Raw genomic sequence first — 19,778 nt, 5'->3', positions numbered from 1 at the left:
ACCCTTCCCCTGTCTTCCCCCATTTCCCCCCTCCCCGCTCCCCTCTGGTCACTGTCAATTTGTTCTTTACTTCCATGTCTCTGTTTCCATTTTGCTCACTTGTTTGTTTCATTGATAATTTTTAAGCAGAAACGGATCTTTGAGAGAAACTAGTTCTATTTCTTTATGTTGTTAAAAAAACCCGAGGCCCCGAGGGCTGCCTTAGGTGCAGCCGCAGGCCACCTCCCCTGTCTTCTGACTTTGTGCAGCGTAGAACTGGCATGAGGGATGGGCAAGGGAGGTTTCTGCTCCCTCCAAATCTCCAAGTAATAGCTTCTATTCTTCTTTTACATGGACGATTGACTTTTAAAAATTTTAGCGTAAATACAGCTTCAAGTCCCACTTTGCTACAATTTAAGCTACGTGGACACTCCTATGCCCTTTTGACATAGAAATTCCAGCGTTATCTGTTGGTCTAGAATTCCTGACTTGTGTTCCAGTCTGGTTAAGAAGAAAATAGGAAGTGGCTTAGGTTAAGAAAACTAAACAGAAATAACTCCTCTGAAATCCTTAGACATTAAATGGCATTTGAGAACTGATGAGAAAACTTTCAAGGAAGAAAAAGGCAAAAACTAGTTTATACCTGAAGAGGAATTTATTTTGATGAGTTGACAGTATATCAGCAGCCATCTCAACACGTGGAAGTGATGACTGGGTTCTTGGTTTCGCAAGACTCAAAATTCTCTCCTCGCAGGCAGGGTTTTTCCATGCGAGGTGGTACAAGTCAGTCTGGTAGTATTTTCTTGTTTTTGATAACAAAGTGATGATAATGTCTTACTTGAGGACAAGCTTAATTCATCATCAAGAATGCTGCCTGCTTTTGACTTTTAACTGGGTACTTGTGAAGTGGGTCAGGGCAATTGATGTTATCATCCCCATTTCAGAGACTGAGAGGAAATGAGTGCCTGAAGATACCTGGCTCAGTACTGGGAGCTGAGGCGACAGCCAGGGCTCCACTGACAAGTGGGCTCCTTCAGTGCCATTTAGTTAGGACTTCAACTCAAATAGTCCCAGAAATCCTGGTTGGGATTGATTGATTGATTGATTGATTGTGCTTGCATTCATAGCCTTGATCTCATCAAGTGGAAGTGGTGGTTCTGTCCAATACAGTCTTTTTGCTCACCCAAGGCAAGGACATGGGTCAGTGCATCTTCTGAGGACTCTCAATTATTTTATTCTATTTACTCATGAATTTTAAAATTAAGGAGCTGCATGACTTTGGAATCTTGTAGACCTGGGATCTGCTGATTACTCAAGGAGTGATCTTGCAAGACCTACAAAAAGAGGTTGCCCTGAGAATAGCATATGTTTAAAGATGCAGAGCATTTAGCATCATGCTTGAGTACCCCATGTCCTAACCACGGCTAGTCCTGTCAGTTCTGTCTTCAAAATACTCTGTATCTAGAATTCAACCATTTCCACCACTTCAGTCAAAGCCAGCACTGTACCTCACGTGTAGTGATAACTCCTATTGAAACTACATTCCCACCTTTTCCTTTCTCCCACTTTATTGTCAACATGGAGGCGAGAGAGAATCTCTAAAAATGCAAGTTGACTTATAAAGAAATTCTACTCAAAGCCCTCCAGTGGCTTCCCATCCCACTCAAGTCCCAGGTCCTCACTGTGGCCCACAAAGTCCTAAGTGATCTGGCCCTTAGCTCTCTCTGCCATATCTTCGCCTCCCATGCCCTCTTTCTCTGTTCCAGATATTTGTCTTTGCAGTTCCACAAGCTGAGCAAGTTCCTGCCTCAGCCTATCTGCATTTAATGTTCTTTCTTCTTGAAAAAATGTTCCTTCAGATTTACTACTTTGTCCCCTCTTTCATTTCCTTTGGGCTTCTGCTTGGATATTACATTACCCATCACCTTCCCAACCTCCTATTATTTTAATCTGTGATATTAATTTCATATTAATTTCATATTAATTCAATCAATAGATGTTCTGTCAATATATATATTTTTTACTTGGTGTTGGGGGGGAGAGACACAGACACTTAGTCCATAGTGGGCATTTCTTAAAACTGATTTGAGAGAGAAGAACAGAGGTAGGGAGGGAGGGAGGGAGAGAGAGAGAAAGAAGAAGGGAGAGAGAGAGAAACATTGATGTGAGAGACATTTATCAGCTGCCTCCCACATGAGCCCTGACCAGGGATCAAACCTACGACCCAGGTATGTGCCCTGGCCAGAAATCAAACCTGCAACCTGCAAACCTGCAAACCTGCAACCGCATGGAGGATTCTCCAACCAACAGAGCCACCTGGCCAGGGCTGTTCTGTCAATGTTTAAGATGGATAGTAAATTGTAATCAAAAGAATAGGTAACACTTATTGAACTCTTGCTATGTGTCATGAATTTACTTTCTTTTGCAGGTGGCCACCTATCTTCTAAGTGTACTCTGTCACCTGCAATGGACCTTAGCTCCGTTGATGCCTCCAACAAGAAACCTTTTATTAGTCAAGCCAGAAGTGTTTCTTCACTCCTCTGTATTCCCTCAGTAATCAATTTGTACCATTCACTTTCCCCTTGTGTTGTAGAGCTTTAAATAAGTATCTTCTCTTCCTCTGACTGGTGTGGCTCAGTGGGTTGGGCGTCATCCTGCAAACCAAAAGGTCACCAGTTTGATTCCTGGTTAGGCACATGCGTGGGTTCCTGGTCAGGCCCCTGGCACACATCGATGTTTCTCACTCTTTCTCCCTTCCCCTCTCTCTAAAAGTAAATGAATAAAATCTTTAAAAAAAGTACCTTCTCTTAAATGTACCAAGACATTTCATGACAGAGACCATACCTAATACAGCTTTATGTAATGCACAATTTGTAGGACAACCTCACATTTTATAATCCACTTCAGATATTCAGGAAAAGTTATACATACTCTTTCAAGTTGTGTATATGAATTCACATGGATAGATAATTGTGATTTGGGATCATAGATTTCAGAACCTGAAATCTCAGGGATAGTATCTAAGAGATAGTACTTTCAAGACAAAATTAGGTAAAGAGAAAAATGAAAATATTAAGGTACAAAAAAGTCAACCAAGTACATCACTATGAGACTATATGAATATAAGGTTGAATTGTGTAGAGTTATCTCTACGGATCCATGGGTCCATATCATATAACTATTACAAACTTAAAAGTTTATAAAGAGTTCTGGGAGAAACAGTGATCATTTCTTCTAAATTCTCTACAGTAATCCTACATTTCTTTACTTATCTTCTCCATACTTTGTTTACCATGTCCTAGAAAAACTAGTAACAAAATATTTTTCCTAGTTATGTTATTTTCCAAAATATGTTATAGAGAAGAGCACTTTTGGGTATTGCAGTTTCCTTTTGGGCTATCAGAGTAGCTCTATATTCAGGTAATTTTTGGTGGCTGGAAAAGCCTCAGGCACTGAGCTAAGTCCTCAGGGACACTTTGTATACACAATGTAAAAAACAAGCAAGCACACAAACAAATCAAAACCCTTCAAACTCTTCCTTTTGGGTTGCCAGGTTTAGCAAATAAAAATACAAACCATTAAGTTAAATTTGAATTTTAGGCAGACAACAAATAGCATTTTAGTATGTCTCATGAGATATTTGGGACATATATATACTAACAAACTATTCATTGCTTATTTGAAATTCAAATTTAATTGGGTGTCCTGCAATTGATCTGGCAACCCTACCTCCATCGACACTGTTCCGGTAGCCTGTTTCATCGTCTCCGCGCGGCTTTTCACTATCAGAAACTGCCTTTATTCCCTGACTCACTCCCACTGGAAGAGGAGCTCCGTGTGGGTAGGGCCCGCTTTCCCGTCTTCGCAGCTTCATCCTCATAACCTATCATAGTGCCTGCATAGTAGGTGCTCAATAAATATTGAAGTATTTGTTACTCAAAGGTAAGAAAAATAGAAAAAATAAATAAAAGCTTGGAGAGTTGGTTACACCTCGAGGGTATACTGCTAGCTAAATGACATTGGAATCGGTGTAGTGCGAAAAAGCTCAGGGACCTCCATGTTTTCCACATTCAGGGGTGCGGAGGGCAGTGGAGGAGGGAAGAGGCTCTCTTGGAACTGGGAGACCCTGGGGTGAGTAGATCTGGGGAGAAGCAAAGTCTGAATGAACTAAAAAGCTTTTTCCATTTGCCTTGTCAATAAAGCAAATGAAGTAACCACAGGAAAATGCAATTGAATGAAAAGAGCAAGATTCTCTGCGTGTGGAAGGGGGTCAGAGGCAATGAGCATCCTTTACATCCTCGTCCACTGTAAACTCCCACAACTTTAGGGTTGGCCTTATAGTCAGACTTCGGAAATCTCTAGACCCCTATTGTAAGAGAAACTACCAGTGTATATACAAATAAAGAGCGGGGAGGGGTGGAATGAGATGAAATCAATACAGATCTCTCCTTTTGGACCCAGGGCGCGCAGCAGGGCGGGGGCAGCGGTGTTCGGCCCAGGACTGAATCTGGTTCATTTTCTGGGAGGACGTTCGGCGTCCCACAGGACCCACCACCGAAGGCGCATGATCTCCACTCCAGCTCACTTCATCAGACCCAGACGAACGCTGGCGGGCGTGTCTAGTGGCGGCCCAGAGCGAGCTGCCTGGGGAACCGTGGCCGGATTCTAGGAAGCAAGCTGGCTTCGATCCCTACCCAGCTCCACCCAGATCTCGTCCGCCTGTCCTCCCACCTAGGAGCTGGAGGATGGTCCAGGGGCGCTCCTGCGGGGCTGCTGGTCCGGGGTGTCTTCAGCTCGACCTTCCCAGTTGTGTGAGTCGCGAGTGCGTCCAGTTTGAAGGCAGCCTTCCCAGCCGCTGACAGGTGCTGCCCGTAGGGTGCTGTGTGCGGTCCCTGGTGCCACTGGACGCGCACGCCCGGGTGCACGTAGCTTCTGAGCTCGGAACGAGCGGAGAGAGGGAGGCAGGTCGCGGCCTGGGGGACTCCAGTGGACTGGAGCCGTGGAGGTCGAAGCTAGAAACTTTGCAGGCTCGGCTGCAGGGATTCAGCCCCAGCGCCAGCCCACCCCGGCAGGTGCGGGAAGAGGCGGCGCCGGCATCCCGCGGCCGGAGAACCGCGGCTGGAGCGTCTGTCCCCAGGGCTGGCCTGAAGCCGCCGGGCACTCCCTGCTTCTGCTGCTGCGCCCCCCGCCGCCGCCGCCGCCGCGGGGCTCCGGGAGGGGGCGCAGCCGGGGAGGGCGGTGGGGGAGGAGGAAGAGGTGGAGGAGAGAAGAGGAGGAGCAGGGGGTGGAGGATGGAGTCCCGGGCAGCCGCGGCTGGCTCGCCGGAGCCGGCGGCGTCCTCCTCTTTCCAGGCCCGGCTCTGGAAGAACTTGCAGCTGGGGGTTGGCAAGAGTAAGGGTGGCGGCAGCAGCGGGCGCGCAGGAGACCAGGAGCGACGCCCTGCGGCCACCCCGTCGCCTTCCCCGCCACCCCCAGGAGGCAGGCGGGACGCACTGGCCGGCGTCGGGGGCACGGGCAGTAGGTGGATTGGCTTCAAGAAACGGAAACAAGTGTTGGACCGCGTCTTCTCCTCCTCTCAGCCCAACCTGTGCTGCTCCTCGACAGAGGCTCTCGAGCCTGGAGGTCCAGGCAAAGCAGAGCAGGGGTCCACGCTGCGCCGCCGGATCCGCGAGCATTTGCTCCCCGCGGGAAAGGGGCCCGCTGCGGCTGCTGGAGCAGGCGGAGGGACGCCTCCTGGCGGACGCTCCCCAGACTCAGCTCCTTCTTCGTCCTCCGCATCATCTTCCCTATCCTCCTCTCCCCAGCCACCCCCGAGAGGGGATCGTGCCCGAGATGAGGGCGCACAGCATCGGAGCACCGCGGTGCACTTGTGCCATCAGAAGAGTTCTTCCCTGCCGGGCACCACCAACCTGGAGCAGCTTCTGGAGCCGCCTCCGCCTCTTGCAGAACCGGCGCGGGGCCCCGCGGAGCGTATCCCGGAGAAGGGCGGGGAGCGCGGCCTCAGCCAGGTGAGTTGCTGGTGCCCAGGGCCACGCCTCCAGCTTTGGGCGACCGAGACCGGGTGGGTGGGCGGGCGGGGGGCGCGGGCGGGGACAGAGTGCGGATGCTACCAAGTAAATCAAACAGTGGAAAGAAAACATCCCGCTCCTGCTTAGTAAAGACAAGACTTGTACCTTGCCTTGACTTTTGACAGAAATAGCTTTAGGAGTTGCGAATGAAAGTGAAAGTATTAATGGTAGCCAAATAGGAGAGGAATGAAGTTGGACATAATTTACGGTAGTTTTTGGAGATCTCCCAGAAGGATTCTCCATTATATCTCAACCTATCCAAAGAAAAACAAACCCAACAACTTTAAAAAGATTACAGCCCTGGTTGATGGTGGCGTGGAGGGGCTAGCATTTGGAACAATGGAAGGAATAGAAATGCAGAGAGGTAATTCTTGGGGAAAGCCTTAAAGCAGAAGTCTGCTGATTTACCCGCACGCCCTCCTTAAAACTTCAGCAGCAAGGGGGTCGCCGCCCAACAAGTGGGTGGCCTGAACGTCTCTTCTGAGTTAGTCAAACGTGTCCCTGTGGCCTTTTCTCAGATTTAATAGTCATCCGAAGCGGTTGCGTTTCAAGTATACTGCTTTCAGTGTCCTGTTGCCTCTGTGATCACGCAAGTTTGGTCAAACAAGAATCAAGTGAAAATGTACATGTGGGGTCCCTAAGGTGTTCACTGAGCGGCTGCTTTTACTACCTGGGTTTTGTAGAGGGGAGGCTCTCCTTTTGTAAATGTTTATCAAATCGTGGTAATGTTAGCAAATATTTTGAAAGTTCCATTCTGCCAGGAACCCAGAGAACTCATTTCTTTCAACATATCTTAGATTATTTAAACTCATTTTTTTTGACTCGGAATTATTTTTAGATTAATGACAGACATTCAAACTTTAATTAGATTAAAGTTAAACTACAATAAATATAAAGCCATGTTTTGAAGGATAAATTTTGAGAATAGCTGTTCTTTCAGTTGAAAATTTTTATAGTTTATTAGTATAGTTTCAGAAAATAAAGCAGAATATGAGTCTTTCATTGTTTAATAAACACAATTGATTGCAGCAACCTGATGTTACTGATGTTCAAGGAAACACCTGATGTTCTAGAAAACAGCTTTAGTTATTCTCAGAAGAGTAGGTAGGGATATTGAAAAAAAAGGCTAAATAAACCCACCTTTCTCTTCATTTTGCAAGAGAATTTAATAGATTGTTTCTGGTTCCAAAAAAAGTGTAAAAAGTCATTTTAAAAGGATGTTTTAAATTCAGTATAAATGAATACTATGTATGTAAAATATATTTATTTTTGAGTGTGGACATAATCCTATTATAAGAATTTTAGAGTGGGGTACTGTTTACATTTGTTTTTATGAACTTTTGCAATCAAGAATAATAAAACAGATAATAATTAAATTATTTTGGGTGGTAGATATATTACTGCAAATGTTAACTTACTAAATTACTTTGCATTTCATTGAAGCAAGATATTTACAAAACAAAAGCAGAGAATTCTGAATTGATCTTTATGTTTATATTTACCAAAAAGTTTTCAGACACCATCAGTTTTTATTTTAAAACTATTGCTGTGTAAATATGAATTTTGTATTCAGAAGACCTAAACCAATTTTGGAGAAGACACTAAACATTATTGTGCATGCCTTCGCCATATGCTGGGCGCTTTATAGCCTTACATGATTTCATCCTCAGAGCAATCCTACAGTGACAGTTCTTATTGCCACTTTATGGATTAGGAAACCAGTGCTCAAAAAATTAAAATAACCATTCTAGGGACACATGGTTAATAAATGACAGAGGTTTTATAGTCAAGTCATTCTCCAGAATCCTTTTCCATGACAACTTTTAGAACTTACTATGTTTCTGAGATGACTTCAGTCAGTCCTGTTGATTAATACTTGCAAGTTTACATGCATTCTGGACTTTCTGCTGCATCCCTCGAATCAGTTCTATGATGGATTAGCTATATTAATTTGTTCTTTGTTCTCTGTGATAGATTGTTGCATATCTATTATACCACATTTACAAATGACATAATTTACCATCTATAGTTCTAAAGAAGCTTTTAATTATAAAGAACAACCATTTCAGTGAAGACACAGAAGGAATAAAAAACCTAAAATATCCAAGAATAAGTGAAAGATGGGGTATAGGCAGAACAGTGAGCCCCGAGGGGCTTGTCCTGTGCTAGACACAGTCTCAGAGAGAGGCACCATCATTGGTTCCCAACATCTCCTGCTAATGGAGTCCTGTTCCCAGAGAATCAGACACTTTTCTCTGTTATGAGTCACGAATCCAGGTTTCTGTCGCACTTTCTTACCAATGCAGAAGAGAGGATTCCTTAGTCCTCTCTAAGTACTTCACTGCCCAACTCAAAGAAGCCTTGCTTGCCTCTCTGAATGGAGAAGAGGAAGAAGTGGAATTGGAGAGCTTACAGAGGTGTCCATGAATAAGCGTAGCTCTGCAGCACCCTTCCAAGCTCCCTGCATACCTCAGAGACCTTTCTTGGCTCTCCCAGTACCTCATCTGCAGAAATACTTGGGCATGGGAATAGAGTGTGTAGCACATGTAGATTTCAGTTTTATTTACAGTTTGCAAGAACAGATGGGAACACATGAAAGAAAATACAATAAAAGCATTAAATTCATCTCCAGATTGCCTAGATAAAAAAGAACTTTGTTTGAAGGAAGAAACAAAATTTGTTGCAAAGAACAAGGCAAATTGCTCAATTTTTCTTGTGTCCTCTGCTTGATTCTGGCATCAGCCATGTTCTCCAAAACACTCCCCACCTCTCCGTCTCCCAGGCCCTCCTGAGGTCCCAACAACATATGTGCACATGCTCTGACACTGGTAGAGATGTTAAACAAAGCCAAAAATCAGATCGGGTTGCTGGGGAAAGAGATTTGGAAGTCGCTGTTGAACAGTGATTAAAAACTGAATGAACTACCTCGCAGGCCCTGCCAGTCCTCTCGCGATTATGTTTTCTTTAGCCAAATATACCTTTGAAACACACTGCAACACACTTGAGAATGTCTTGCACATTGAGCAATGTTCGTTATTTAAAGTAATCTGCTTTGAAAAAAACAAGAAAGAAACCCCTTTCATCCCACTGATTCTTGTTCACGTGTCAGGCCATATTGTCACACCAGATGCATTTCATTTTCTGCTGCACAGTTGGGAAAGATGCTGTCTCAATTTGTGTGCATATCAAAAATATGCCAATTTTATGTGTTCTGTCTTGATGAGTTACTAAAATTATATTATGCTAGAATCAGAAAGTCAGTATTTTAGGATAAAGAGTGAGGGATGAACATATTGCATTTTTTAGTGTTTTAACAAAAAAGCTGGTAGTGTTCATGAATGTTAAACTTTTATTGTTTTTCTTTTAAATTCATTTTGTTAAAACTATCTTCATAGAGGAGTAAAAATGTTTTTGTTTTTGTTTTAAATGGGTAAATTGCCCTGGCCGGTGTGGCTTGGTTGGGCATGGTCCCGAGAACCAAAAGGTCACCGGTTGGATTACCGGCCAGGGCACGTGCCTGGGTCGCATGTTCTATACGCTGGGGCGCACACCGAAGGCAGCTAATCGGTGTTTCTCTCTCACATCAATGTTTGTCGGCCCCTCTTTCTCCCTCTCTTCCCTTCTTCCTAAAATAAAAAATAAAATATTTTTTTTAAAGTGGGTAAATTATTTAAGGTATGATAGAAATGTTTCAAAACATAGTAACAGGAATATTCATTCACTGGGATGAAATTCCTGAAACACTTCTGTATGCTCTGACAAAAGGTGGAAAAATATTTTCTAAAGTTAAGTCTGTATGTAAAATGCATCTTGCTTTGTTAATTATCTCACCCTCTCAAGTAAGTATTTTCAAAAACTATGTAAAAAGGTGACTTGAGTTAAATTTTGCTGCCTATTTTTCAAGTGTCTTTAATATTACTTCCAAGAACATAATCTCGGGGAGGCATAAGTTAAAAAATATACCTAACGGCAATGACTAAAACCGTTAAAAATCTAATCACAAAAATGCCCTAAAAGTAACATTAGTAGTTTTTCAAAGTGTGTATGTGCTGGGGGTGGAGTAGGAAATGAGATTTTAGGACATTTTGGAGCAGGGTGTGTAGTGAAGTTTGATGTGGGATAGCATTCTTGGAAAATACTGGGATCTTCAGGTCATTCCAGAAAAGGGAGTGAAAAGAGTGAGAGGTTTACTTTGGAGTGGAATTATTTCCCTGTAACCTTTGGTTTCTGTCTTGTGTATCTGGCAGGCTTGATTAGAGCTATAAATTTGGTATAAATGGAAGTGTTATAACATAGATATTGTATGAGATTGACTTGAAACAGAGTGCAATAAACATTAGCAATTGTTGTGTTGTTTTATTATTGAACAGTATATTAAAGTTTTGCCACTGCCACCATTACGAATGATGGGTGGTTAAAAAATCAACAAAGAGCTTTGGTGGTCCTTTTCATTGAATTTAATGTATAAATTATTTTACTTGCTGTTGTGGCAAAAGTAATTCAAAATTAGCCAAGGCAGTACTGGTGACGCCACAATTTCACACAGTTCAAAAAAAAAAGGTTATATTACTTCAGCAAGCATGTGAACGTTATCATGGAGAAGTGGATAAATACTTTGAGGGATAAAACAGGATTAATAAATTTATAAAGAAAATAGAACAGACATTTCTCCCTGTTATCTTTTGACCCATTGTTTGGAAGTGAGATGATTTTACAAAATTAAAGGTTAATAATATATCTTTGGTACTTCAGGAAACATATAGTGTAATTTCTTTGCTCATGATAATTATCAAAATGTTTGCCAACTCCAGGCTTATGGAGAGTAAGTAGCATTCTTGGACAACATTGTAAGCATTGACAGAAATCTTCAGATTCAGAAATTAGGGTTGTGCATTTTGTTGTTGTTTTGTTGATTCATAGCTAATTACGGTGTCACAGCAGACACCTGTTTTAGATAAGCAGACATCAGTTTTTTGAAATCTGAAAATTTTTGTTATTATTTTTCTGGAAAACTTACTAAAAATTATATATTTCTCTGCCTCAATAAGGCTAGCCACCTAAATAAAACCTTTTCTTAATAAATGAGGATCATAGTTTGAATCCTACTGACTTTTGAGGAGTTTATTTAATGTGAATGAAGTAGGTATTGTCCTAGAACTTGCTTTAGATAAGCTGGCTTGTTTACATAAAATCACAGTTTAAAGCATGCCTATATTTGACATGTTCATCTTTCTGTAAAGTTAATTATTGAAAGGCATGAGGCACGCTTCCTCAAGCCATTTTTTTCACTTGCCAAATAATCTTTACTGTATTTGTGAATTTTGATTTGTCAGGACCATTAAAACTATCATCTATTTTCTTTCCTGCGTGATTAACTTTACGTGCCATTTTGATCTCCTTGTCACGCTCAGCCTTTTCTTCACATTCCTTTTTATAAATCAGGTGTAGAAAGTGATGACTGTCCTTCAGCAGTTCTAGGCTTTATGAAACAGATTTTCCCCTCCACTGTAACCAGCTTCTTAACTGATTTTTTTTTCCAGTAGAGTATCAGGCCATGATCTTCCTAATGTCTCCAAATGTTTGTATTTAGCTTTCATCTGAATGTAAGCAATGCGACAAACTATATTTTTCATATGAGATTTGAAAGTCCTGCATACTGCCTTCTTAAGAGAACAATTTTCCTGTAAAGCCTCTTTTGAGATATTTTATACCAGCCTATTTCCCACTCTTGTGGGTCCTAGCCAATATGGAAAATTACAACACAAATTAGACAAGTGGACCTCTTGATGTTTTAGGATCAATGCCACCTCCTAACCCCGCTGGTTTATTTAGAGAAGCCCCTTCCGTATTAACAATTGCACCCTATTTTGCTTAAGCCTGAGCTAGCTGCACCAGCACTGCCAGAGGAGAATTTGGCAAGCCTTAACACAATTGACCTATTTAATCAGCATTGTAAAAGGTTCAGGGAAGACCACTCAATAAATGGTTGCTGAGTGAATGATGGTATGAAGGGACAGACTAGAGCTGTTCGGAGATAAGTTCTCTGGAAAAGTTTCAAAATCACTTTACAGCTGTGTAATGACGTTAATACCTTCTTGTTTCTGAGTCTTTTTAAGCCTGGCAGATGCATTTGACATCCCCCGCTTCTCCCAGCTGGTAGCTTAGCTTTTCTCAGCTTGTACTGTAATTCTGGGTCATATCTGTGGGCGCGGAGGAAGGACCTGATGCTGACTAAATGGCTGCCATACTGTGCTCATGTGAAGGATGGAGGAGTGGTTTCTATGTCTCAGGTCTCTGGCTCAGGGATGCATTTCTTGGTGCTGGTCTTTGACTGCCAGTATCCAGCCTTGCACCCAACTGTCCACGCCTGGCCTCTGACATTGCACCTTCTCATCTGGATTCCAGACAACCTACTGACACATCACCACTCACTTAAGATCTCCGAGCCTTAAACTCTGCTCCTAAATCTTAGCTCAGGATACTGTACTTTCCTGCTGGCTTCCTGGCCACTTTTCCTCAAACCTGTTTCCTTGCGATAGATTAAAATCCTAATCTTGATCAAGAATCCTGCCCTCACTGGCCTGATCCATTCTGCTGCCTCATGAGTGCCAAGGGCATGAACTGGGGTTTAGAGACTTGGCCAGTTGTTTTTCATAGTAAGGCAGATCACCTGTCTCACACTGAAAACACCAAAGCCTCTCTCCAGAAAATTTACATTGGCTGTCAACTGTGCTTGCCTCTAAGGGGCGTTTCTTCCCCTGCGGCACTGGACTAGAGCTCATCTTTTCACTGAGTACCATTCACTTACTGTCCCCACTCCCTTCTTTCCTATTTTTAAAGCTCTCACTATGCCTACTCTTTAACATCACCACCCTTTTCCTTGGTACTGCCTGCTCTCTTCTTTCTCTTTAATACCTGTCTCTCCACTTGCAAGACTATTTTTGCATCTGGAGCTCTGCTGTGCCATATGGCAGCCAATAGCCACATGAGGCTATGGAACAGAGGCTATGGAAATTGTGCTGTAAGAGTAAAAAACACACTGGGCTCCGAAGGCTTAGCAAAGAGAAAAGAAAGTAAAATATCTTATTAATTACTATTTTCCTTATAATGCTTCCATGTTGAAACACTATTTTGGATATAACGGATTAAATAAAATTTATCATTAAAGATAATCTCATCTGTTCCTTTTCATTTTAAAAAATGTGGCTACTGGACAATTTAAAATTATGTCCATAGCTCACATTTTTATTTTTATTGAACGGCACTGATCTAAAGCCAGTGTTCGAACTCTATTGCTCACTGGGGCCATCAGAGTAAAAAAAATGGGCAAAGAGGGCTGGGTGGGGCCCATGGTGAACCAGGGAGCCCTTGCCCCTCCGAAGGGGCCCCTGCTTCCAGCCCCGGCTGGTTACTGTCACACAGTGAAGAAGCAGGTTGCCAGAGTTTCCGCATCCTTTGGTAGAAGCCAAACATCTGGAGTTTTGTGTGACGTCTCCAGAATGTTGAATTTTTGACAAATAATTTATCTTTTTAAAAACACCACGCAGCCTAAATAAAATGTATGTATGGACTGAATTTAGCTTTCAGTCTGACCTTCTGACTCAGACAGCTCGTGTCTGATTTCTCCTCTCCCTTCCCACTGCTAGGAATACGTTATTTGTGATGCCGTAGGTGTCGTAGGTGTCCATGTGTTTTACAAAATAACAAAGCCAGGACTGGTGGGAGGGAATCCGGAATGCAGTGGGTTGAGGGATGTGTGGAAAGAGGAGGTAGGGACGGAAAGAGGGCCAAGCCATTTGGCTCTATCCAGAGGATAAAAGAATGTGGTAGTAGGAGAGTGAGAAGAACAATGTTGAGGTGGTATCCGGGGAAGATTTTTAGTTTAGTTTGGTGGGATTTTTTTTTTTTTTAATGAATAACACCTGCATGCATTGATGAATAGAAATGTGCAGAGAAGTAGTTGAAGGGGAAACTGAGGGTACTCAATGGATGAGGTCCCTAAGGATCTATATGAGGGTGGGTCCCAGAGACCAGGGGAAGTGGTAGCTCACCCAGAAGGTGGATGCAGGTAAGCAGCAGGTTTGGTGGCAGCGAGTTGAGGGTGTTTCCACCTGATGGCCTCTGCGTTGTGTCAAAGTGTGGTTAGGATGTGGACACAGGGGGAAGGGAGAAGGAATATGGCCACAGGCAGAGATGGATAAGCACCCTGTGTGTTTGGGAAGTGGGGAGTCAGCCCTGGGATGAGGCCTAGGGCATGGGCAGGGGGATCGTGGCAGAGAAAGGTGCACAGGAAAGCATGCGGGACTGAAGGGTGTATCTAGGGTATATGGAGGGCAGTAGTGGGGACCCCTGGCGGCAGTTGAGCAGGGGAGGCAGGGTCAAGTGAGCCATAGGAGGGTCAAGTTGGCAGCAGAGGCAGGAGGCCACGCTGCGGCCACAACAGTCCCTGAGAGAGCTGGGCAGTGACCTGACCTGGGGCTGGGAAGATGGAAAGACTGGAAAGACCAGCATGTGGCTGGCCCTTCAGGGAAAGAAAAAGTGGAAGAAATCAATCAAAGAATGCTTTCCCTTTTATTTTTGCCTTTGATCCTTTTTGGTTTTGTTCAGAAGTGTTTTTATTGAAAAGTCCTCCTTTGGGAGAGGGAGAGGGAAGGCTGAGTTTTGAATTTGCACGTAGTGCAGAGTGGTTAAGGGCGCCAGGCTCCTGAGTGGCAGGCTGTCCTTTATTGACTTTAAAAAGCTCATATTCTTTACAGTTATTATGTATTCCTTCTGAATAAAATAGTTCTCTTTTTCTCTGCAGCATTATGCATTGAAAGTACTGTTACTACAGCAAAAGAAAAGGCAAAACATGTTTGTCAGTTAAAAAAAAATCAGGTAAAACAAAAATCCTCCTACATAACCCTGTAACATAGACACTTATGGTTTCTGATATCAGAGAGAGTACATATTTGAAGAAATAGTTTTATAACAAAAGGGTTTAGAATCCATGGACTCTGTTGGAAATTTCTATTCTTGAGTCAGTGTACTTCAAATGTGTTAAGTGTGCATTCTCTCTCAGATGGAAGGTTGGTCTGTGCATGGCAAATGATCAGTTCTTGAAGACTGCATATAGATATTCTTTCAAAATAGAAACCATATTCTATCTATGCCTTTAAGCCATAGTTGACTCCTGTTCTTTTATTGAAATGTAAAATAGCTTCTAATAAAAGCAAAATCCAGCATTTGCAGAGTTGCCTTTGAATAGCATTTCAGCACACCAGTTTAGAAGTCTGAGTGTTTTCCAAAACATCTTTTGAGATTGGAATAGGTTTTGCAGACAAGTTCTATGTTGCTCCAGAGCTGTTGCCAAACCTCGTTCTCCTTAGAGGTCAGAACGCCCTGAATCAGCACAGTCCCGCTGACCCCTGGCCCAGAGCTGACAGGGCTGCACCTTCCTTTTCTCCTTTCTTTGTGTCCCTCTATTTTTACAAGTAAGCTGGAGGTGAGGGGCAGGGTGCAGGTGCAGCTGAGATTGTGACCTCACCTGGTTCTGTCTGGCTTTCCTTGCATATATGCCAATTCAACCCAACTGTTCCAAGTCAAAAAGCCTTTTCTTAACCATTTTGGTCATCACCCCTCAACTCCTCTCTACTCCTTTTGTTCCTCAGGCAGCTTCCATCCACTCTAGCCTCAGGCTGGTGCTTTTGTGACTCTCTAGCTTGCTCTGTGGGAATCAGCTGAGCAAGACTGAGGGGAACAGGCAGAGGTGGGAAGGAGACCTACATTTTGCAGTTTCCCAGGCCCCATGCTCACTGCCTCTTTTCCAGGAAGACAGAACTTTGTGAAGTGTTCCTATGTCTACTCCTGTCCACCTGACATTTTCACTTTTCTGTCTTCAACTTTTTTCTTCCTGTGTGTATGCCAGAATGGCGGTAGGACTGTATAGAACTCGCCATCAAAGGACCTTGGTGTATCTTGGATGATCAGCCATAGTCAGTGTATCCAACTCTGTCAAAGGACTATCCAGGTGGTTTGTTGTTTGGGTGGCTCTTTATTGTCTGCCCTCCTTCTACTTGCCTTTCAGCTATTTCACTTCTCTTTCTTTTTGAGAACAGGGGCAGGGGACATAAAAAATAAAAAAAAGAAAGCCAGGCATTTCTTTATTAGAGGCTTTTATAATATATATTTTTTGACACTGACGTTGAAGTGATGGGCTTTTCTGACGTTTTAACTTTGTGTTACACACACACATGGCCTTATACACGTATCTATTTTGGTACGTGTATAAGCATACATATTTTTTCACACATCACATTTTTCACTAGAGCCAAAGATAACCAGAATATCTCCAACATTTTTCCACTTCTAAATTTAATCTGATACTTCTAAATGTCAGTGTTAGCATAATATTTACAAGTGGTTTACATTTATCCAGTTTGAGTGGCTGTACAATAACCAGGTCTGCCAAAGAGAAAAAGAAAAACAATTAGAAGACAGCTTTTGTGGTTTACTAGGGGGTGTGTTCTACAAAGGGGATCAATAATCTTACTTTGAACTTAAACTAATGTGTAAAGAAAGCCTTTTCTTCAGTAGAATAATCATTCTTTAATTATCCATCTTATAGCCACCATGGGAGAGAGGTCGTTGAACTGTTCTCTTAATCTTTTGAAATCTAAATGTCGCAATAACTAGTATCTATCATTAACACTTTCAAACCAGGCCTGGCTTTACCATCACAAAATGCTCCTTACAAATAAAAGAATAAGGAGGCCCTTTGGTAAGCTTCTTTATTGATATAGTTCAGCTTTTTACTAGTGAAAAAGTGATCCCTTTAGGATAATAAAGATGCAGTCTCATAATCACAGGAAGCTCAGAAAGAGAGAGGGAAAATAACTACGTTAGGAGCAAATGCATCCGGGCAGCAGAGCTTTGGTATTGGCTGCTTAGAGAATGTGCTGTTTCTGTTTATGATTCTTAGTGGCTCTTTTTTTTTTTTTTTGGAAAGTAGTTCCTTTCACCATTTCATTTTTTTAATTCATCCTCTTAATTGTATCTGGATCGCATCTTGAGTGGTCTATTCACAAGTGTCCATTTCATATTTAATTTTTTTTCTAAGAGTATCATTCTAATGTGAATTTCAAGTAGCTACACAAATTTTGTTCGCATTTGGTGTCATAAATTGGTTGTGTGAACCAGTTTGCATAAGTATCCAGGAACTTCTTCATAGTGGTCCCTATTGTGGTAGGGTTTAGCCTTTATGACCTTGTCTTTGAATGAAGCTTCTTTAAACCACAATACACATGCTGTCTCCTGAACTTGCGTTACATGAGGTAAGACACACTTATGTGGTCCTTCCCAGCCCACTCTGTGCTCAATCCTATCATTTCACCTCCAACCTAAATAAAGCCTACCAGCAGGTGGAGCCATTTTAAAATGACACTTTATAACTACTATTAATCGTAGCCAAACACATAGCACATTTCTTGTATTGGCACTATTCTATTTTCTATGTCTTAACTTATTAATTTACTACAACACTTTCCGAAGTAGGTTTATTACTGCTTGCATTTTCTAGGTGAATAAACTGAGCCACAGGAGATTAAGTGGCTTGCCCAAAGTCACACATCAGTCTAGTTTGGATCCAGGTTGTCCGGCCCTTCAGCACTACACAGGAAGGCTGTCTGAAGTAGGTTGTGTCTGAGAAGCCGAGCTTAGAGAAATAGAACTCCAAGGGGAAGTTTGAAATGAAGGTTTAAAGCCTCATCTTCCTCCCTGTCTCGGTAGTAACATTACAGCTCCTCTTTACCTCTGCCATTTCCTTCTCCTCTTTCTTATTTCTGAAGGTTATCTCATAACAAGTAAATTTAATAAGAGCAGATTTAGTGTGACAGAAGACTTTGGTGTCAGGCTTAATCCTGTCTATCACTTGCTTCTTACTTATGGTAAGCCCTCTAAGCTTTCTCTGATTGCTAAAGATATGGTCAGCAACTTTTACATCTTAGTCCTGCTTAAAAAAATTCTTCTTCACCAAGTACCCCACTAGATCATCATCAGCGTTTGTGTTACTGATTTTTCATTAGAGGCATGTTATAACACTCTTGTAATTATGTATTTTCTATATTCTACAGCCTCATCTCATTTCTGTCTTTTAATGCTTTCTTGTTCCATGAAAGGCATGGTATTAAGGGAAAGAAAAAAAAATAGATCTATCTTCTAGGTATTCTTTATACAGTATCTTAAATAAGCATTGTAGATTATATTCATTATCTCACATAATACCTCACAGCAATTTTGACAGAGAAGTATTGTTCATTGCATTTTATATCTGGAAAATTCTTAGGGAGATTAACTAACTTGCCTATATTCCTGTTTCTGTCCCTACTTAGCAGAGCTTGGGTGAAAGATGTGAGATTTCTTCCAGGGCCATAATTTCTGGGGTACCCACTACACCACCAATTAGTGCAGCCACATCAGTGCCCCAGTGGCAGGTATGTGACTGTTGCCCAAACTAGTGATTTGTGGTTGAGCCTGGCATTTCTTCAACACCAGCCTTGCTAATGAGTCTGAGCATCACCATTGCTTTGGGGAGACACCTAGAGAAATGTGCTATTATTATTTGGAGAAAAGTATCCAGAAATATATAATGAATGGGAATGGGTGAACGTTTTATTTGGGGACTCAGTTTTGAAAGCTTATAATTGAATATTTTTCAGATTATTCTTCTTGTGAGTTCTATACATATGTCTTGACTTTCAATCGCACTGTTAAAAGCCTGTGAAAATTCTGATGTTAGTCTAGGTCAGTGACTTTTAACCTTTTTCATCTCATGTCACGTATAATTTAATTACTAAAATTCTGTGGCACAGCAAAAAATATATTTTTTTCCTGATCTGACAAAAAATAGTATAATTTTGATTCACTCAACACTGGATGGCTATTGTTGTGTTGGCTGTTGTCATTTTTTTATTTGACAATCTAAGGGAAAAGAGATCAGTGTCCCTAATTAAATAGGCATTGTGTGTTTTAAAAATTCTTGTGGCACACCAGTGTGCCTCTTGCACATACATTTTGAAAATTGCTGGTCTAGGTGTTAAGACCTCTGGACAGGAAAACAAATTGTTTTCTTAGCATCTACTTTTTTGTGGATATACCCCTTTAGAGTATATTCCTTTAACAAGGAAAAAGCAAGATATAAGATAAAGTCTCTGAATGTGGTACAACTTCTACTGTGTCTTGGTAATAATAACAACAGTGCTAAAATCTTGTCTCAAGTACTAAAAAGGCACTGTCTTTTTTTAAAGCATAGTTTATTGCTGTTGATTATGCTGTTAGAGTTGTCTCATTTTTTTATCCCTTTTATCCCGCTCCGCCTTGCACCCCTCCTTCCACCAGCATCCACCCCCCTTAGTTCATGTCCATGGGTGGTACATGAAGTTCTTTGGCTTCTCCATTTCCTGTACTATTCTTAACCTTCCCCTGCCTATTTTGTGTATACTGTTTATGCTTCTTACTCCCTGAACCTTTTCCCCCATTCTCTTTCCCTGCTGATAATCCTCCATGTGATCTCCATTTCTCAGATGCTGTTCCTGTTCTAGTTTTTTGCTTAGCTTGTTTTTGTTTTTGTTTAGATTCAGTTGTTAATCATTGTGAGTTTGTTGTCATTTTACTGTTCTTAGTTTTTATCTTCTTTTAGATAAGTCCCTTTAATATTTCACATAATAAAGGTTTGGTGATAATGGAGTCCTTTAA

At 41.9% G+C, this 19,778-nt stretch overlaps 1 protein-coding gene across 3 annotated transcripts in view; it reads left to right on the top strand.

The window, feature by feature from the left end:
* The first annotated feature begins 5,270 nt into the window (after positions 1–5,270).
* The window catches only part of MCTP1 (multiple C2 and transmembrane domain containing 1), a 457,836-nt gene continuing 443,328 nt past the window's right edge, over positions 5,271–19,778 (top strand). For all 3 annotated transcript variants that reach the window (XM_054578606.1, XM_054578607.1, XM_054578605.1), the window contains exon 1: positions 5,271–5,987. In XM_054578606.1, the coding sequence (XP_054434581.1) occupies positions 5,271–5,987 (717 nt within the window). The remainder of the gene's footprint in view (positions 5,988–19,778) is intronic.

Source organism: Pteronotus mesoamericanus, unplaced genomic scaffold, assembly GCF_021234165.1.
Source record: "Pteronotus mesoamericanus isolate MK-2021 breed Mesoamerican mustached bat unplaced genomic scaffold, CSHL_Meso_final contig_50, whole genome shotgun sequence".
NCBI lineage: Eukaryota > Metazoa > Chordata > Mammalia > Chiroptera > Mormoopidae > Pteronotus > Pteronotus mesoamericanus.
This window is presented reverse-complemented; position numbering and strand designations above follow the sequence as displayed.